General features: G+C 39.3%; 1 protein-coding gene and 1 long non-coding RNA gene across 4 annotated transcripts in view; both read left to right on the forward strand.

The window, feature by feature from the left end:
* The window catches only part of LOC126379127 (uncharacterized), a 41490-nt gene extending 34782 nt beyond the window's left edge, over window positions 1–6708 (forward strand). For all 3 annotated transcript variants that reach the window (XM_050027754.1, XM_050027756.1, XM_050027755.1), the window contains exons 11-14: window positions 1436–1575; window positions 2715–2793; window positions 3482–3576; window positions 4760–6708. In XM_050027754.1, coding sequence (XP_049883711.1) covers window positions 1436–1575; window positions 2715–2793; window positions 3482–3566 — 304 coding nt within the window. In that variant the 3' untranslated portion in view covers window positions 3567–3576; window positions 4760–6708. The remainder of the gene's footprint in view (window positions 1–1435; window positions 1576–2714; window positions 2794–3481; window positions 3577–4759) is intronic.
* Window positions 6709–15666: 8958 nt separating this feature from the next.
* Window positions 15667–20970, forward strand: part of LOC126379298 (uncharacterized) — a 56478-nt gene continuing 51174 nt past the window's right edge. The window contains exon 1 of the long non-coding RNA XR_007568284.1: window positions 15667–18783. This is a non-coding gene — a long non-coding RNA (uncharacterized LOC126379298). The remainder of the gene's footprint in view (window positions 18784–20970) is intronic.

Here is a 20970-nt window from a genome sequence, read left to right on the forward strand (position 1 = left end):
AGGGATCAGCCTATCGCAAAACATTAGTCCATCATGTTAGAGGACACAATCCCTCTGTCTGTTTTTACGACCAAAAAACTAGATGGCCGTGGTAGTCTCTCACTTTCGAATCCAACACAGGCCTAAACCAATGATTATCACGTGCTCAGCGATGGATGAAAACATCGTGAGGAAACCAACATTCCCGAATGCGTTTCGGAGGCATGTGACCTAACCTGTGTTGGGCTGGTTTTCCCTTCGCGGGTTGGAAGGTCAGACAGGCAGTCGCTACTGTAAAAAACCGGACCTGTCAAATCTTCAGGTTAGGTAAGCGGACCCTGTGAAAAACGGATAATGCTAGGGGGATGATGACATAACATACACATACATAAACTCACGCCTATTTTCCACCGGGGTAAGCAGAGACTATAGAATTCCATTTGCTTCGATCCTGACACACTTCTCTTGCTTCTACCACATTCATCAATCGCTTCATACACGCACGCCGGTTCAGAGTAGATCGTATTGAACCTTTTCTAAGGACATCTCCAATGATGACATAAACATAACATAAACAGCCTATATATACGTCCCACTGCTTGGTACAGGCATCAATCGACTATATTATTTATCATATTTATGAGGAGCTCGATGGCGCAGCGGTAAACGCGCTCGGTCCGCGATTGTTGAAGTAAAGCAACTTTCGCAGAGGCCGGTCATAGGATGGGTGACCACAAAAAAAAAAAGTTTTCATCTCAAGCTCCTCCGTGCTTCGGAAGGCACGTTAAGCCGTTGGTCCCGGCTGCCTTAGCAGTCGTTAATAACCACCAATCCGCACTGGGCCCGCGTGGTGGTTTAAGGCCCGATCTCCCTATCCATCCATAGGGAAGGCCCGTGCCCCAGCAGTGGGGACGTTTATGAGCTGATGATGATACGTCCCACTGCTTGGTACAGGCCTGAATCGACTATATTATTTATTATATTTATTACAATCTAAGAGTCGTGGTGGCCCAGTTGGTAGAACGCTTGCCTCTCACTTTGAGGCCGCAGGTTCGAAATCATCACATGCCTAAACTATTGATTGTAGAATTTATTTTGGTATGGAGATGAGATGATGGATATGATGATGACAATCTTATTGAACGGCCTCCGTGGTCCTGTGGATGAGTGTTAAGTTCACGATCCGGATGCCCCGGGTTCGAATCCCGGTGGGGACTAATCACCAAAATCACTTTGTGATCCCTAGTTTGGTTAGGACATTACAGGCTGATCGCCTGATTGTCCAAAAGTACCCTAAGCCGTAGGTCTCGGTTACTACTTACTGATGTAAGTGAGTAGTCGTTACATGAGCCATGTCAGGCGCCTTTGGCGGCTCAATAGTAACCCTGACACCAGGGTTGATGAGGTTGGTATTCCACCTCACAACCCACACGATAAAAAGTTATTTTCTCCACAGTTTCTCCCCAACGGAGCGTTTCCGTGGCAAGCTGAACGTGCTCGTGGAGTTCCCTCTGACGGGGCTGGACATGTCACCGTTCGCAGCCACCCGTGGCCCGCAGGCCATCTACAACCTTTACGCTGTCAGCAACCACTCCGGTAAGATTATGATTATCAATCTTTATATATTTTTTTAAAGAACGTCTAGGGCCCTGTGCCGAGGTTTTTCTTGCAGCTTCTTTTCCCCGGCTATACAGGTTGTGAGAAGCTGCAGTAGTTTTAGGCGGATGAGACGTTCGTTATGTAAAAATTGACGATTCAAAGTGTAACTATGTTACCTACTGAATAAAGATATTTTTTAATTTGAATCATCCAGTGGTCGAATGTTGAGCTACCAAGTTCGAATCCTTGTAGAGACATACATAACATACATACATAAACAGCCTATATATGTCCCACTGCTGGGCACAGACCTTCCCTCAACCAACCGGAGGAGGTATGGAACATACTCCACCACGCTGCTCCAATGCGGGTTGGTGGAGGTGTTTTTACGGCTCATAGCCGGGACCAACGGCTCAACGTGCCCTCCAAAGCACGGATCAACTTACTTTTTCGGACAATCAGGTGATTCCAGCCTGAAAAGTCCTTACCAAACAAAGGACAGTCTCACAAAGTTATTTCGACAATGTCCCCATCGGGAATCGAACCCGGACCTCCAGATCGTGAGCCTAACGCTCTGACCACGGACGATGTTACCAGACCACGGAGAGACTGTAGAGACATAATCGCAAAAAATTAGGCATTTGCAGGCTAATCACTCGATTGTCCGAAAGTTCTATTCATCTAAGTATGTAGTCGTTACATGAGCCATGTCAGAGGGCCTTTGGCGGCTCTATAGTAACCCTGAGACTAGGGTTGATGAGGTTGGTAATTCACCAACTCGATAGAAGATCAATCATCAACGAAAAGTAAAATAAAGAAACAGAAATAGCGTCAAACCGCATTAGACCCGATTGGGACACTTTAGACCACATTAAGAAGGTTTAGATTAGTTTAGAACACTTTGGGTCCCGATGGCATTAGATCCGATTGGGACACTTTAGGCCAGAGTAAATTACTTCAGAACACATAGGGATTTTTTAGACGACAGGAGGGTTTAGAATGGCATTAGATCCGATTATGACACTTTAGGCCCACTTTAAACCATATTGAACCACATTAGACCACATTGGCACTCATTAGACCACATAAGGGTTTGGACTAATTTAGACCACTTTACTAATTGTGTATGTTTGCAGGCACGACGTACTCTGGTCACTACACGGCGTACTGCAAGCACCCCTACACCGGCGAGTGGCACGAGTATAACGACTCCAGGTAAGATACATTAATTAGCCCTTACCTTGACACGTATTAGACCTTAGGGTTGGATTAGGACACTTGCAAGTGGGCCTATAGTTTAAAAGTATTTTAATGATTGAAAATGTTATCATCATCAGCCCATTAACGTCCCCACTGCTGGGGCACGGGCCTTCCCTATGGATGGATAGGGAGATCGGGCCTTAAACCACCACGCGAGCCCAGTGCGGATTGGTGGTTATTAACGACCGCTAATGCAGCCGGGACCAACGGCTTAACGTGCCTTCCGAAGCACGGAGGAGCTCGAGATGAAAACTTTTTTTTGTGGTCACCCATCCTATGACCGGCCTTTGCGAAAGTTACAGGCCTCCCCTCAATCAACCGGAGGGGGTATGGAGCATACTCCACCACGCTGCTCCACTGCGGGTTGGTGGAGGTGTTTTTACGGCTAATAGCCGGGACCAACGGCTTAACGTGCCCTCCGAAGCACGGAATCATTTTACTTTTTCGGACAATCAGGTGATTCAAGCCTGAAAAGACCTTACCAAAGGACAGTCTCATAAAGTGATTTCGACAATGTCCCCATAGGAATTGAACCCGGACCTCCAGATCGTGAGCCTAACGCTCTAACCACTAGACCACGGAGGCTGTTTATTTTTTGTTAGATAAGGATGTTGATATTTGAATTTAATGCTTCCGTTTGCAGGGTGAGCCCTATCAACCCCCGCAACGTGGTGTCGTCGGAGGCCTACGTGCTGTTCTACGAGCTCGCGCGCAACCCTCACACGTAGCACGCACTAGGTGAGGGGGGGGAAATACATTACACGACATATCATCGCTCCCATAGCCCCTATGGGGTAGGCTTTAGTATACATAAACTGCCTATATACGTCCCACTGCTGGGCACAGGCCTCCTCTCAATCAACCGGAGAGGGTATGGAGCATACTCCACCACGCTGCTCCACTGCGGGTTGGTGCAGGTGTTTTTACGGCTAATAACCGGAACCAACGGCTTAACGTGCCCTCCGAAGCACGGAATCAACTTACTTTTTCGGACAATCAGGTGATTCAAGCCTGAAAAGTCCTTACCAAACAAAGGACAGTCTCACAAAGTGATTTCGACAATGTCCCCATCGGGAATCGAACCCGGACCTCCAGATCGTGAGCCTAACGCTCTAACCACTAGACCACGGAGGCTTTAGTATACAGGATATTAATGACACCGCCTCGTCCTGACCGCCGGTGGTTGAGCTTTTTACTCACGATCCGGAAGTCCCGAGTTCGAATCCCGATCTTACAGGCTGATCACCTGATTGTCCAAAAAGCAAGATGATCCGTGCTTCGGAAGGCACGTTAAGCCGTTAGTCCCGGTTACTACTTACTGATATAAGTAAGTAGTCGTTACATGAGCCATGTCAGGAGCCTTTGGCGGCTCAATAGTAACCCTGACACCAGGGTTGATGGGGTTGGTACCTCACAACCCACACGATAGAATAAGAAGAATCCCGATCTTATCGTGTGTCAGGGTTATTACTGAGCCGCCAAAGGCCCCTGACATGGCTCATGTAACAATTACTTACATCAGTAAGTAGTAACCGGCCTAACGTGCCATCCGAAGCACGGATCATGTTACTGTTGGACAATCAAGTGATCAGACTGTAATGTCCTAACCAAACTAAGGATGGCACTTATTATTAATTGTGATATTGACAGATTTTGGTAGTCCCAGGTTCAAGATAAATTATGAAATTCTGAATACTAAATAGACAGATTTAAATTAGACTAAAAACGTTTTCTTTTTTTCTATTTAATATATATTTATATATATATATATGTATATATATTGTCACGTTTTTCTGTGACGTCACAGGATTTTTCATACAAATTCCATAGTAATTTCGTGTTTCGAGGTTTAGTATAAAAAGTGTGATTTGACTAGTTGGAAACTGGCCTATTGTAATATTATTTTTATTATTGTTCCCAGGACAGTCCATCTAGTCTACCCAGCGCTGGATAAACCTAAAAATAGGTCTTAGAATAAGAAAATAAAAATTTAAGAGTGGACAAATATATATATATATATAAATAACAATTTAATAGTTAAAAGTCGTTTTCAAAGGGCCGATTTTGATAAAAAAAACAAATCGAAACCGCGCCCTCATTTGTACATAAAATAAAAGCTTATTTATTTAATAATTATTAATAATAACTATTAATGATAATAATAAAAAATATATTTGTTGAAAATTGAGCTGAAAAGGAACGGTGTACAAAAATTAATAATTTCTGAATACTATCCAATCAGGGTCTTTCCAGGCCACGTTTCCCAAAAATAATACAGATGACGCTGTCGAAAGTTCACGTGATAATTACATATTGGTGCTAATTCCTGTAAATACCATCTAATTTTATTTAAGTTATATCTGTCATTTTCTTATCCGCCGAAAAGGAAAAGGACGGGTAATATCGACAAGCATAAAATTTATGGAACACACGTCAATTTTAAGCACAAATCTAAAACAACCGTCTAAAAAATTTACATCAGTCAATAACCCGACACAGTTAAGTAGACAGCACTTCAAACGGATTGCATACCAGCGGCATACCTTTTGATTCGCCCGGGTTATTCATTCATTTACTCATTCTTCCTAAAATTAAGAGCTGTGAATCATCCGTCCCTTTCCTTTTCGACGGATATGAAAATGACGGATATAACTTAGAATTAGACGGTGTCTGCAGGAATCGGGGCCATTTTCTCATTACTCGAGTACATAATTATTCCAAAATACAATGTAACGGCAGTAGCATATACAGTGAAACCTGGTTAAGTGAGACATGAAGGGACCTGCAATGTCGTTTCACTTATAGACGTATTCCTCTTACCCAGTGTCTCAGATATACAGCCCAAAGCTACAGCTCCAAGTCTTTCACGGTGCAAGCTGTCCGTTTGTGGAATTCTCTGCCTGAAAGCATTAGGAGAGCTTCGTCATTGGAGTCCTTTAAACGGCAAGTCAAGGCGCATTTCCTTACCTCTATTTCCTCTTCATCTTCATAATCTATCTACTCCTTTTCTTCCATAGTATATGTAGTAGTTTAAATAGTGATATTTATTTATTATAACAATTATAATTATGTGTACTTATTATTATTATGTAGTTTATGTAGTCGAAAGTGTATTTATTTTTATATGCACAAGTATTCCCATGCTGCACTATCCCGCTATATTACTTAATATTCAATATCTCCTATACTTAAAGGTTGCCTGGAAGAGATTGCTACTTAGCAATAAGGCCGCCTATTGTACTAATTCTATTTCTCTTTTGTTTTGTATTTTGTTTTTTCCTGTTTGTGCAATAAAGTATTTGTTATGTTATGTTACAGGTATAAATAAATATCTGTCTCATTTACAGAGGGTTCCATTAATAGAGGTGAGAATACAGGTTATTTCAGTTGTACAGGTGCGATGATTAAATAAAATAACGTGTTATGTATTTTCCAAATAAACATCTGTATGATAGTAAATCGAAACTAAAAATGAAGGTAATTGAAGCTCAAAATTTGTACTTACGTAATTGGAATTACGTGTGGAATTTGTGGGTAGAATAAGAATGAGTAAACAAGCAATGTTATCTCAGTTACAGAGGTTTATAAATAAAAAATTTACTCGCTGTCTCAGTTATAGAGGTAACTATGATGATAAATCGAAAGAACGAATCCCAGATATAGAGGCTTATCTCGTCCCACTAACAGAGGTAATTCAGTGCCAAAGTGTTGGGACCTCAGCATGAGTTCCAGCTATGGAGGTTTCTCACTTATCCAGGTCCCACTTAACCAAGTTTCACTGTATAAAAATAATAGTTGCTTGGTATTTGAATCACATTATGTATAGAATTATGTTAAAACACATAATAACGGGTTCTTACCGCGTTTAAATGGGGATACGAGACTCCCGTTAACACTTGCAAGTGCCATGATCACGGGATGACTGATGAGATTGGAGTGGAGTAGGTAGATCCATAATTTTCTACGGGCAGACATATCTGTCTACCCTCTTTCTTTGCCGCTTGTTTATGTATTTGATGTCGGAATGTTCGGAACCATCTGAACTCGCACCAAACTCACTACGAGAAACCCGGTAAGAACCCGTTATTATGTGTTTTATTTATGATAAAAACCGCGTAAACTTAAAACAATGTAGAATTATGTTGCTACCTATATTGCTTCTCTTTCAAAGATAAAAGATGTATCTATCTATGTATGTGTTATATTATGTTGTTATCCATGAAATTAGAAGGTTAAACGAAGGAAAATCTTTACAGCGCCATTTTCCTATATTGTTTTTAAGAAGCGTAACCTGGAAAGTACCTCCTTGTTTCGTGTTTAAATTTTGGTTACCAGAATTTTACTAAAGACTTTTTAAGTCAAATGTTGAGGGTTTAAAAAAATCTGAAAATTATTTGTTAATAAAAATTGCAAAGTTATAAATAATAATTATTCTAAAAATTAAACGGTCACTTTTCAAATTTTCACAATTAGTCATTTACGGTCACGAGCATTAATATGTATACACTTTGGTACCATGTCACATTGACTTATTGACAAATTGAACTGTTAAGTCTCACTAAATGTCAAATGTGTTAGTGCGACAGAGTCCTAAAGTGGGTACATTATATTGCTCATGACTGTACGTAGGATCACGCCTATGTCCCGTCGGGGGTAGGCACAAGCCACGGAAGTCCACTCACTACGACCCTGACACACTTTCGCTTTAACGATCTCTAACATAAAGTATTCCCAAAGGGGTAGGCAGAGATGTGTATACACCCACTCCTCGCCAGCTATGTTCAAGTCCCATGTAATAGGGGGCAAGCCTACTGCCATTAACCGGGCACAAATCCTGGAAACCACGTGATATCAATTATCTACGATCCAAACGTGAATTCAAACTCATAAAGTCGAATTCTGTGGTTTAGAGACCTAGCCGGGATTGAAAGCCGTAACTGCTGTTTAAGACACTTTTTTCCGAACAATAAAACTGCCCACTGCTGGGCATTGGATGCGGTATACGGTTTAAGAAATTTATTTCTCCAAAAGAATACAATTCACTTAACTAGAGAAATACAATATACCTTAAATTAAAATTATGTTAGTGAGTAACGGATGGACGCGTAAATGCTATTAGTGGTAAATAATTATTAAGTTTACAATAACTCAGAAAATCACTATGGGACAAACAAAATGTGCTAAAATAAACCCAACATTCTAGTATTTTATAATAAAGTTAACAATTTCTAATGTCGGTAGTTCCCAAGTTAGCCAGTTACCATAAATTATCTACTGGCTGGGATGAAGTTTAATCCTTTAATCAACTTCGCTACATAGTATAAAACAAAGTCGCTTTTTCTGTCCCTATCTCCCTATGTACGCTTAAATCTTTAAAACTACGCAACGGATTTTGATGCGGTTTTTTTAAATAGATAGAGTGATTCAAGAGGAAGGTTTATATGTATAATAACATCCATTAAATAGTAGAGAAATGCTGTTATTTTTGAGGTTTTTAATGTGATGTCGTAAATAATTTCATTTTGTCGTCAGCATTGCACCCGAGCGCAGCCGGGGCGGGTCGCTAGTTAAAAAATAAAATGCTAATTACACAATACAATAAAATACAGTACAAATATACTTTATTGCATTAAAATAAAAGGAAATTATTTCCAAAAAACACTTAAACCAGGTACACGGCAAATGGCGCCCTTATCGCTTTAAGCGATTTCTTGTAGATAACCGCGCAGCGAAGAATCATGTAAAAATTGAAAGACAAATTAATTTACAATACGACAAAGGAATACAAATTGAAAACAAAGTACAAAATGCGGCCTTATAGCAAAGGTAGCAATATCTTCCAGGCAACCTTATTGATATGATGATCAAACAGTCTACAATGGAGTAATAACATAAGGTGGACTTAATGTCTAGTAGGAGTATCTTTCAGACCACAAAATATAATACATTGGCCATAATAGTTACAAAATTATTAAGTTTGAACATTTCTTTGGAACACAAAATTCATTAGTGACATAACATAAACAGCCTATATACGTCCCACTGCTGGGCACAGGCCTCCTCTCAATCAACCGGAGGGGGTATTAGTGACAATTTTTAATTTTTATCTTTGATGGAGTTGCTCTTGGCCTCAGACTTGCCCGAAGCCATTGACGAGGCCTAAGATGGAGCTCGCAGAAGGTGCCTGTTCACTCTGGCCTTGAAAGCACCCGGGTTGTATGCATTCGGAAATACAGAAGACGGCAGAGAATTCCACTCCTTATACACATACATATATACGTATGCTCACGCCTGATCCCTAATGGGGTGGGCAGAGGCACAAGTAATCAAAGACAGCTGGCTGCCAGATTAGGCTAGGTGACGTGTGGGTACTTAGTTCATCTTGCCATGGCACCTCTGACTACCCCAATTGGGATATTGGGTTGGGGTAGTGTAGTGGGAGGTACATCCATCAAAAGAGATTATATGAACAGCAAATATTTTTGTCCCACTGCTGGGCACGGACCTTCTCGTAGAAAGAATTGAACGAAAATTTATTAACAAAATTATTTTTAATAAATTCTCGTTTAATATATTAATAAAATTGAAAAGGACGTACATTGACCAAATTGGAGATGTCCTTAGAAAAGGTTCAATACGATCTACTCTGAACCGGCGTGCGTGTATGAAGCGATTGATGAATGTGGAGGAAGCAAGAGAAGTGTGTCAGGATCGAAGCAAATGGAATTCTATAGTCTCTGCTTACCCCGGTGGGAAATAGGCGTAAGTTTATGTATGTATGTAAAATTGAAAAGTGACCGAAAATCTAAATTGTTTTGTTAAATATGTTTTGTTGAATACATTTTGATAATTGCAATATTATTATTAATTACTATACAGGGTGTTAGTGACATCGTAACGAATACTGAGGGGGATGATTCAGACCATGATTCTGAGTTGATATCAAGTGGAATTTTCCGTCTCCTTTCATGATGTTTATCGTGTTTTTTTCTATAATTCTATTCAGTTAACATACTTTTGCGACGGAAAAATCCACTTGATATTAACTCGGAATAATGAGCTGAATCATCCCCCTCAGTATTCGTTACGATGTCACTAACACCCTGTATAAAATATTGTTTATCTGGTGGCCATTCTTTAAATTTGTCCTGTATTTATTTACTTAACTAAAAATATAATAATATTAAAAGAGTTATAAACTTCACGCTGTGTACTATAACAGGGTCGATAGAACAAAACAGTCAATTAGAATATGGACTATATACGTCCCACTGCTGAGCACAGGCGTCCCGTCAAACAACATTCAATATAAAGGATACTTAATAATAATATAAATACCCAGTTGATGTGACACATCATCATCATCATCAGCCCATTGACGTCCCCACTGCTGGGGCACGGGCCTATATTCGACATATTTCATATTAAATGGCGGGCCTCTACGTGTTGGCTTCGGCCCCACGCACGCCTTCCAAAAGTCCGGAACTCTATAGGCCCGAGATATGGACACGACATATACATACATACTCACGCCTATTTCCCATCGGGGTAAGCAGAGACTGTAAAAAAAAAACATAACTCACCCTAGACCATATCGTCACTTAACATCAGGTGAGATTGTGATCAAACGCGAACCAATTATATAAAAAAAAAAAGTCACAGGGACTGTAACCTGGACCCTGACAGAGGACAGCAGTAACTGTCAGTACTATTCACGAGGCGAAGGACAGGAGTCCTAGTATGGCTTTTTAATAGGCTACTCTGGGCGCCATCCCACTCGCGTCAGACAGAGTACTACGGGGCCCTATTTTTCCCTAAAAAAGTAGCATGGAAAATGCTGCACCGACAAGAGCGTGGCTCTTAAATTGATGATGATGATGATATTGTAGCGGACCCAACTAGTTGGCCACCTAGTTCCGCTCACATGCAACAGATGGCGCCACATTCAATAATGCAGTCTTCAAGCAGTCGTGAAACGCGATATCGAAGTTTACACAGCAAGACGCATATATACAACTTCCAACACAACACTGTAGGATCGTCGATCCCTAGTCACACTACCGACTTGTGGCTAGCGGGGTACTATGCTCAGTTCGGTACCCCGAAAACATCCTTTGGCGGCAGCACATCCCTCGCCGCCAAAATATTTTCAAACCAAGTCTATGGGTAGTGATAATAATCCGTCATAGCCCTGTTAGGAGAACGTGTCACTTGCATCGCAGTGTCCCGGGTTGGAATCCCGGCTTGGCCTCCACTGAATTCGACTTTATGAGTTTGAATTCCATTTGGATCATAGATAATTGATTCAAATTCAAATTCAAAAATATCTTTATTCAGTAAGTAACATAGTTACACTTTGAATCGTCAATTTTTACATAACGAACGTCTCATCCGCCTAAAACTACTGCAGCTTCTCACAACCTGTATAGCCGGGGAAAAGAAGCTGCAAGAAAAACCTCGGCACAGGGCCCTAGACGTTCTTTAAAAAAAATAAACATAAAATATTGGTATACAATTGAGTAATTAAGCCGTCTAATATCAGTTCTCAGACAGTTAATCCCATGCACTCATATCTTCTAAATAATCACTAACTTTATAATAACCTTTTTTGTAAAGTTTTTGTTTAACTACTGTCTTAAAACAGTTGAAAGGCAAATTCTGAAGGTCAATGGGAATCTTATATTATATATGATATCACGTGGTTTCCAGCATTTGTGTCCGGTTGATGGCAATAGGCTCGCCCCCTGTTACATGGGACTTGAACATAGCTGGCGAGGTGTGGGTGTGTGTTTACAATATATACACCTCTGCCTACCCCATCGGGGCCACAGGCGTGATGCTACGTACATTGCATGTGCATAATAACTCTTTTAATGTTAATCTTTTCAAGGTGAAGCGGTTATTGTTATTCTTTTTTTTTTTCTAATATGTTTTAGATAGGGTTTTTCGAATGTTTTGTACGGTGTTATAGCGAGAACACGGAGATATGCATTTTTTTTTATTTTGTGGCGGCAAATTAAAAAAATAGCAGACGAAAAATTACAAAAAAATTATCGAAATTATATCCACATTGCAGAACTAAGTAAATTAGTTTAGACCAGAGGACAAAAAAGAACAGTTTGAAAAAGAAAAGCGGTTAATTTCCTTACTATTAAAGTTTTTACAACGGGAAAATTCCCGCTTTGGGAACATTCCGGGAACGGCACACGAGATTGTGACTAAATGCGAACCTAATCTTAGTATATATATTTTTTTGGAAATTTTCGTTGCCTATATACGTCCCACTGCTGGGCACAGGCCTCCCCACAATCAGCCGGAGGAGGTATGGAGCATACTTCACCACGCTGCTACAAAAATAAAGTTTCTCTGTCCACCCTGGATGGTGGCAGAGCGTGTATTTGCCGTCACAAGATTTTCTAGGGCTCGATTAATATTAAATCATGTTAGAACCAATATTTAAGACAGAATTAACGATGATTGAGCGAAGATTCCTAAAACCTAACCTAACCTGTATTGGGTTGGCTTTCCCTTCGCGGGTTGGAAGGCCAGACACATGGTATAACAACTGACAGCTAACATTTCAAGGTTAGCCCAGCTGACGTAATCCGACCATGTGTTGCCATTTCGTAAAAAATAAATTACCTATTATTAATACTCGTGTTACATCATGTTAGAGGACACAATCTCTCTGTCGGTTTTAACGACACGCCCGAAAAGGTCAGCTTTTGGGGATTTTCGCTTAATCAGTGCTAAGTCTGAAGTGTGTTTGTTTACGCGCGATTTTTTTAAAGGTTGTCTGTATACGATTTTCGGATAAAAAAGTCATACATACATATACTCACGCTTGTTATCCTTATTGGGGTGGGCAGGGTAAGTACAGTGGATATTATGATTAAACTAGAAGAGGTTTTGGTATGTATTTAGACGTATACCACACCCCGGACACTTAATACAACCTCATTTTACACAGACACTACACATTGACGTTATCGTACACGCGCATCTGTGTGTGTGACGTCTGACGTCATACGATTCAAGACTAAACTATGTCCGAGGGGGTGAGGTAAACCTAGCTCTGACGCTGGTGGGGAGCGGAGAGTTGCCGTTCTATACGTAGTATTACTCCTTACTCTATGCCTAGAGGTAATTAATTTATTTACTAACATTGCACCAATGAGTTATGAACGTAGGTATCTTAAGTGCAGTTTTCACTAACACAGTTGTCTCGACCATTATAGACGGCGATACGGCTCACCTATCACGTTGGTCTAACAGAAAGGTCGGTGAGGTGTGGGTACTTAGTTCATCTTGCGTTGGATGTACCTCTGACTACCCCAATTGGGATATAGTCGCGAGCTTATGCTGTGCTAAAGTATATACAGCCTATTTAAGTCCCTATGCTGGGCATGGGTTTTCTCTTTTCTACCAAAGTCGTTGAGTGTACACGCAGCCTTATAAAAAGTCGTAGCGACTGCACATAATGTGTGGTATGCCTTATATTTGCAAATAATCACATCAAATTGTTAATTGAATTCATATTGTTAATAATATAGTATTTTGTTACAAGTATTATTTGTTTAATACTGCAACGCACGGACTTGGTAAGAGTTGACTTGGTAGCGTAACTATATGTTGGTTTAACTCTACAGTGACCTAACTATATAGCAGCGTAACTCTATAGTGACTTAACTCTAGGGTGGCGTAACTCTAGGAGGGGTTATCTTCTGAGTAGCTTAACTCTATAGTGGCGTAACTACACATATAGCAGCTGATATCTAGGACGGGTTATTTTTTTAGTAGCTTAACGATGCGCTTGACGATATAGTGGCGTTACTATAAAGTGGCTTAACTCTGGGGTTGGTTAACTTTATATTGACGCGAATAAAGAGTGACTTAACTTTTTAGTAGCATAACTATATGTGGTTTTACTCTACAGTGGCGTAATTATAGAGTCGCTTCAACTCTAGGGTGGCTTAACTTAATAGTGGCGTAGTTGGCAAAATAAAAATAATCTGCCTGTCATAAACCATACCACACCACACTATAGATACGTTACCGCTATGGTCCATACTCCACCACTTAGCTCTAGTGCAGTATTCTACGTATTAAAGCAATTGTTTTTATTTTATTAGCTAGAAGGAATGGTGTTACCATAATTGGGTATTATAATTAAAAATGGTAATAATCATTACTAAATTGTTAGTAACGGTAAATATTACCATAATTGTAAAATTAGGGATGGATTCGCTGACGCTATTTTGATGTACGTAACATAAACAGCCTATATACGACCCGCTGCAGGTTGATTTTGACAATGTCCCCATCGGGAATCGAACCTATACCTCCAGATCGTGTGCCCGACTCACTAACCACTAGACCACGGAGTATGTTGTCTTTATTTTCATACTATGATGGTTGTACAGTCAGTAGCAAATAGTGACTGTCAAGATGTAGTTAGCAACATTCAGAATGTCCAATAATTATTGACGTTCAAGGTGGCCGTTAAGATAGTAACACTCTAAGTGACACCTTCGGACAATCAGGTGACCAGCCTGTAATGTCCTTACCACACTATCCCTAGTTCCCCAAACTAGGGATCACAAAGTTATTTTTGTGATATGTCCCCACCGGGAATCAAACCCGGGACCTCCGGTGAGCATCAGAATGACTGCCCAAAATGACAGATCAGTTTTAAAATATTACTAACATCCAATACCTTTTAGCTACTATTTAATACCTTTGTATAGATATTTTCTACCTAATTAATAAGTAAGAAAATTAATTTAAAAAATGGCCAGTCATTCTGATGTCTGAATGACCACCCACATTTAGAATCTCCACAAAAAGGCTCCGAAATGTAATTTCGCCTATACACAAATTTAGTACCTATTCAGTACCTACATAAACAAATATTTTTTTTAGATTTTTAAAACTAGAAATAAAAAAATATGAGCAAAAAATGTTTTAACGAAAATGTTAATTGTTTATTGTTTACTACTCAATTATGCACATAATACAAATTATATAAAAAAGGAACAAATGCAATAAAAGATTAAATGCAATAAAAAATAAATTTTCTTATTTATTAATTAGGTAGAAAATATCTATACAAAGGTATTAAATAGTAGCTAAAAGGTATTGGATGTTAGTAATATTTTAAAGCTGATCTGTCATTTTGGGCAGTCATTCTGATGCTCACGACCTCCGGATCGTGAGCCCAACGCTCAACCACTGGACCACAGAGGTCGTGCTTATTCATATTAGGCAATTGTAATGGGTCAAAATACATACATACATAAACTCACGCCCGTAATCCCTAACGGGGTGGGCAGAGCCACAAGTAATCAAAGACAACTTGCAACCACTGTTGATACGATGTCGTAAGCTGGATATGATGAACCTTATGGTGATAAGGGATCAGCCTATCGCCCATAACATTAGTCCATCATGTTAGAGGACACAATCCCTCTGTCGGTTTCAAAATGGGTCAAAATAGCGTTAGCATATCCATATGGTTGATATGGAAATTGTATAAAAAATGGCAGAATATGTGTTCACACTAGAATGTTAGTCCTTGGGTAGCGATTGCTTTCAAACCATAAGTCCGTTCTAGTCATCCGATTGCGATCAAAGTTCTCGATTATTTTGTTAAATTATTTTAATAACTGTATTACTTAAGGTTAAGTAGTATTAACTTCACTAACACAGTTGCCTCGACCATTATAGACGGCGATACGGCTCACCTATCACGTTGGTCTAACAGAAAGCTCGGTGAGGTGTGGGTACTTAGTTCATCTTGCGATGGATGTACCTCTGACTACCCCAATTGGGATATAGTCAGGAGCTTATGAAATTAAGTATTGATAATTTTAATAATTATTTTAATCTGGTTATTTGTGTCGATTTACGAAACAATTTTAAGACTAGTATATCTAAAAATGAGGATAGAAACTAGAAGCTGAAATGTTGGTGGCAACACTGTTGAGTGTTTCTAAATGTTGACAGTTCTCCATACTGTCCAAAATTCGTGATAAATTTCTTTAAAATGTGGAGCAACGTGGAGTGTATCCCGTCTGAAGGATGAGTTACGAAGAAGAAAAGCAGATAGTTGGAAAAAGGCAGTTTGAAAATAAGTTTCCTTCTTTCCGATCTTTAGGGATTAATACAACACTATGAGTTTGCAGTTAAACGCTGCGCAAAGGGTTATAGTCTAAAAATATAACCAAAACAATATGTTTCACTTCTTGTTGTTTATGGCTGCATCGTTACTGAACGATGATCCTGCCAATGTCAAAGTTCCGAAGAAAACTGTTTATAAACGTAAATAACCGGTTTTGTGTAAGATAGATTCTTCGAAGAGAATGCTCGGTGGGTAGTCCACTGTTACAAAAGTTACGTAAAAGTAGGACAACACAATGTTATAATGACATCACAAATAGGTTAGTAACACGTAGAGAGGTTATGGAGAAGCAAACTTGAAGTAGGGTTACTCGTCCTAAATTTTTATAGTTTCAAGTTATAACGTTTAAAACAATATGTTTATTTACTCAAATAGTACGAGGAACTGTCAAAATTTAAGAACACTCGACAGTAGCGACATCTGTTGGGAGAAATAGGCAGTTTTTATCTTCATTAAAACTTTCGATCCGTTGAATCGAGTGCATTATTAAATATTATTTTTAATTTAAACAAACAAGTATATGGAAATAAAAAGCTTATTACATTAATTCGAGTTTATTTATTAATTATTATTCATACATATATATACATACTTAAATAGTAGAGCTGCGCCGAGTAACACTTTAGCTGAGTAATGAGTACCTAGTTCTCGGCTCATTTTTTTTTCAACCGAGTACTCGGCCGAGTAACTCGGTTCAATCAAATTCGCATTTCGCGCGCGTAAACAAATACAAATAGGTTTCCTTTATTCCCATCTGCCCCCTTTAGGCTTGCCACCGGGGTGGTGGTTGGCACTAATTAGGTGTTATTAATATTGCTAAATTTACATTTTTTTATTTAATGTCGAGAACGACGTGATACTGGACTTATGATGACCAAATTGGAGATGTCCTTAGAAAAGGTTCAATACGATCTACTCTGAACCGGCGTGCGTGTATGAAGCGATTGATGAATGTGGAGGAAGCAAGAGAAGTATGTCAGGATCGAAGCAAATGGAATTCTATAGTCTCTGCTTACCCCGGTGGGAAATAGGCGTGAGTTTATGTATGTATGTACGACATGATAATAAACCCCCGTACTATAACTGTAAAGGGGGCAGATGAAACGATTAAGTGCCATCGACCACCGGGGTGGTAAACGGCACCTAATTAGTGCCAACCACCACCCCGGTGGCAAGCCTAAAGGGGTTAGACGGGAATAAAGGATAGGTTTGCGCCGGTCAAGACGTCGGCTCGCGTTGATACACCCCTCACCCCACCCACGCCTTTCAACTACTAGTCACTTGATTATTTGCAAACAAACATATCACGTTGCGCGTCATAGTAGATAAATAATTGAAAAAGTTTGTTATTTACCAATGGCTGTATAGTCGTTACTCGTTATCAAATAACCGAGTTATTCGGCCGAGTACGAGTATCAAAAAACCCGCCGAGTATCAGACGAGTACTCGGCCCATCTCTATTAAATAGCCTATATACGTCCCACTGCTGGGCACAGACGGGTGGGCAAATTCCATACATAACCTATACCCCGTCGGGGTAGGCTGAGACGACAGAATTTCACTCATCCTGACACACTTTCGCCTTGATCATAATTTCTTTAAAATTCCAAAATATTAATATACGAAAATCCGTCCATATTTTTTATTGTAGAAAGGAAATGTATCATCCTTTAATTCAAAATGTTTTTTTTACCTAGTCAATCATTTAAACACATCATAAACAGTATATATCTTCGACTAACAATAGAGCCTTTTTGAAAAATATAAATTCAAAAATATCTTCATTCAGCAGGTAGCTTTAAATCGTCATTTGTGACATAACGAACATCTCATCCGCCTAAAACTACTGCAGCTTCTCACAACCTGTACAGCCGGGGAAAAGAAGCTGCAAGAAAAACCTCTGCACAGGGCCCTAGACGTTCTTTAAAAGACCAAAATACTGTTATAACATAAACAGCTTACATACGTCCCACTGCTGGGCACAGGCCTCTCCTCAATCAACCGGAGGGGGTATGGAGTATACTCCACCACGCTGCTCCACTGCGCGTTGGTGGAGGTGTTTGGACTAGTAACCCGGGACCAACGGCTTAGCGTGCCTTCCGAAGCACAGAATCATCTTACTTTTTCGGACAATCAGAACGTCCCAGTGCTGGACACAGGCCTCCCAACCGGTGAGGTATGGAGCATACTCCACCACGTTGCGTTACAGTGTAGTCCTGTGATTCACCGGTTTGCTTCTCAAACGGGGAGCGCGGATTCGACCCCAGGTGGCGGACTTGCACCAATGAGTTATTATTTTATCAAGTGCAGTTTTCACTAACACAGTTGTCTCGACCATTACAGACGGCGATACGGCTCACCTATCACGTTGGTCTAACAGAAAGCTCGGTGAGGTGTGGGTACTTAGTTCATCTGCGATGGATGTACTTCTGACTACCCTTTTCATCAAACTTTAATCATACATTTTTGATACAATAAAAATAAATGTGAAATCATGTTGTAAGTAGTATTATTTTGTATTTAATATTTTTTTTTTTATATATATAATATATTTAAAAAATATATGTATATGATATTTATATTACAAATATTGCAATATTTACAAGCATGTCATCCCAAGGACTAAAAACATTCATACTATTGTAAATACATACATACATAAATAGCCTATATACGTCCCACTGCTGGGCACAGGCCTCCCCTCAATCAACCGGAGGGGGTATGCAGCATACTCCACCACGCTGCTCCAATGCGGATTGGTGGAGGTGTTTTTACGGCTAATAGCCGGGACTCACAAAGTGATTTCGACAATGTCCCCATCGGGAATCGAACCCGGACCTCCAGATCGTGAGCCTGACGCTCTAACCACTAGACCACGGAGGCTGTTATTATGTACCTAGCTGTAAAACTATTACTGAATACGCGCAACGTGATATAATAATCGATCGATTCAATAAATTTTGTCGAAATCAACAAGGTTGTTGTTGTAAACACGTAATTACTATGGAACTTGTTCGAAAAAACAACCTGTGACGTCATAGAAAAACGTGTCAAAAAGCCACACTTATTTATTAAACTTTTCTTTATTAAAATTCATAAATAAGTTAAATATAAAACAAAAAACGTTTTTGTCACCTTTAGATTCGTCTTTATTTAGTAATCAGAACTTCATAATTTATATTTGACATAGGAAACCACCCAATTGTGTAATTCCTGATTTAAATTAAATTAAATTTATTTATTCATCACACACAAGTAATAAGTTTACAAAAGTTTGGAATAGCTTTGTATGATTGCCTCGAGTGTGTGATCTGGAGCCTAAGCTAGGGCGACCCTGTATTTCAGGACTCCAGGTCCCCACCCGCGAATCGCTTAATTCATGAAATGAAGAAATGATTAATTCATTTCAAAATCAATTTCAATTCATTCAAATTCAATTCAGTTTGTAATATAGATTATGAGTTGTTTTGTATAATTTTAAATAAATTGTTAATCTTTTATGTAATTATTATTAAAAAAACTATAATAATTTGCAATTACTTCACAAATGATTCTTATTTACCAAAGATATTCATCACTTACGCTATTATTAATATTATTAAATTTAATAATTTAATTCTTAAATTATTTTATTGTTATAGATAGTTATTTATAGTTGGCGGGCGCCGCTTGCTGTTTATGTAATATACGTAACAGATTTATATTATAGAAATATATATATTTAAAACAGTAAATTATTACAAATGTGTGTTTTATTTCACTCCCTCATGTATTCTCATTTCTTCCGTCCCTTTCACTCGTACCTCTCGCTCTTTGCTTAGTCGTATCTGTCTGGTCTACTCATTTATTTTCTCTTTCTCACACACATCCTGCATCTCTATATCATATACCCGTCTCTCTCTTTCTCGATTAACCCATTTCACTCTTACCTACGGTCACGAGCATTAATATGTATACACTTTGGTACCATGTCATATTAAATTTTATGACAAATTGAACTGTAAGTCTCACTAAATGTCAAATATGTTAGTGCGACAGAGTCCTAAAGTGGGTACATTATATTGCTCATGACTGTACACTTTCCATACTACTAATACTGTGGAGACTGGTATCCGCACATGGAAATGGCGGTGGATTGGTCATGGCCTTAGGAGACCTGTGGAACACCCGTCCTGACTGGTGTGCGCGTGGAAAACGCAAAAGGGCGCCCAAAGAGACCTGGCGGCGTAATCTGGGCAATCCGCGAAAATAAAGTATGGCTGAAATAATATTCCAAAGACGGCATGAAACTCAAACCCGCCACTGCGTGATACAGCGCCATCTAGTATGGAGTAGTTGAACTTCTGTTGTTAATTAGGCTGTATACTTCAAACTCTTTCCTAGTTTTCTACTCGCAGAAATATCTGCAGACAATAATTTTAACATAGAAAAATAAAAAATAATGTTTTACTTAGCTCTATGAGGTTTACATTACAAAAAGTAATTAACACGCACCAAATAAAATATATTTCAGTGACATCTAGTGAAATTTTATGAAATTACAACCGACTATTAGTTTGCGTTTAACCCCATAGATGTCGCTACACGTTCATTAAACACGTTAAGCCTATGAATGGGATGAAATTCGCTCAATAGAGGAGATCTGTTGATAGAAAATTTTATAGATGTATACCTACACTCACCCGTATTCATGAATGGAGTCGCTTTTCCTCGTCATAAGGAATTTCAATAAAGTTATCTACGTCATATCTGGCTTGAACTTTCAATAGAGATGCATCGACGACTAGACGACGACTATTAGTCGGAAAAGCCGACTAAACGCCGACTAGTAGGGAAAGCTGACTAGTCACTGACTCGTCGACGTTGCAGAAGTATAAACTTAACTTCAAAACAAAATGTAGAAAATATTTGAAATTAAAAACTCAATGGAAAATCCTCAAAAACAATATAGA

The sequence above is a fragment of the Pectinophora gossypiella genome, chromosome 28, assembly GCF_024362695.1.
Source record: "Pectinophora gossypiella chromosome 28, ilPecGoss1.1, whole genome shotgun sequence".
Classification (NCBI taxonomy): Eukaryota; Metazoa; Arthropoda; class Insecta; order Lepidoptera; family Gelechiidae; genus Pectinophora; species Pectinophora gossypiella.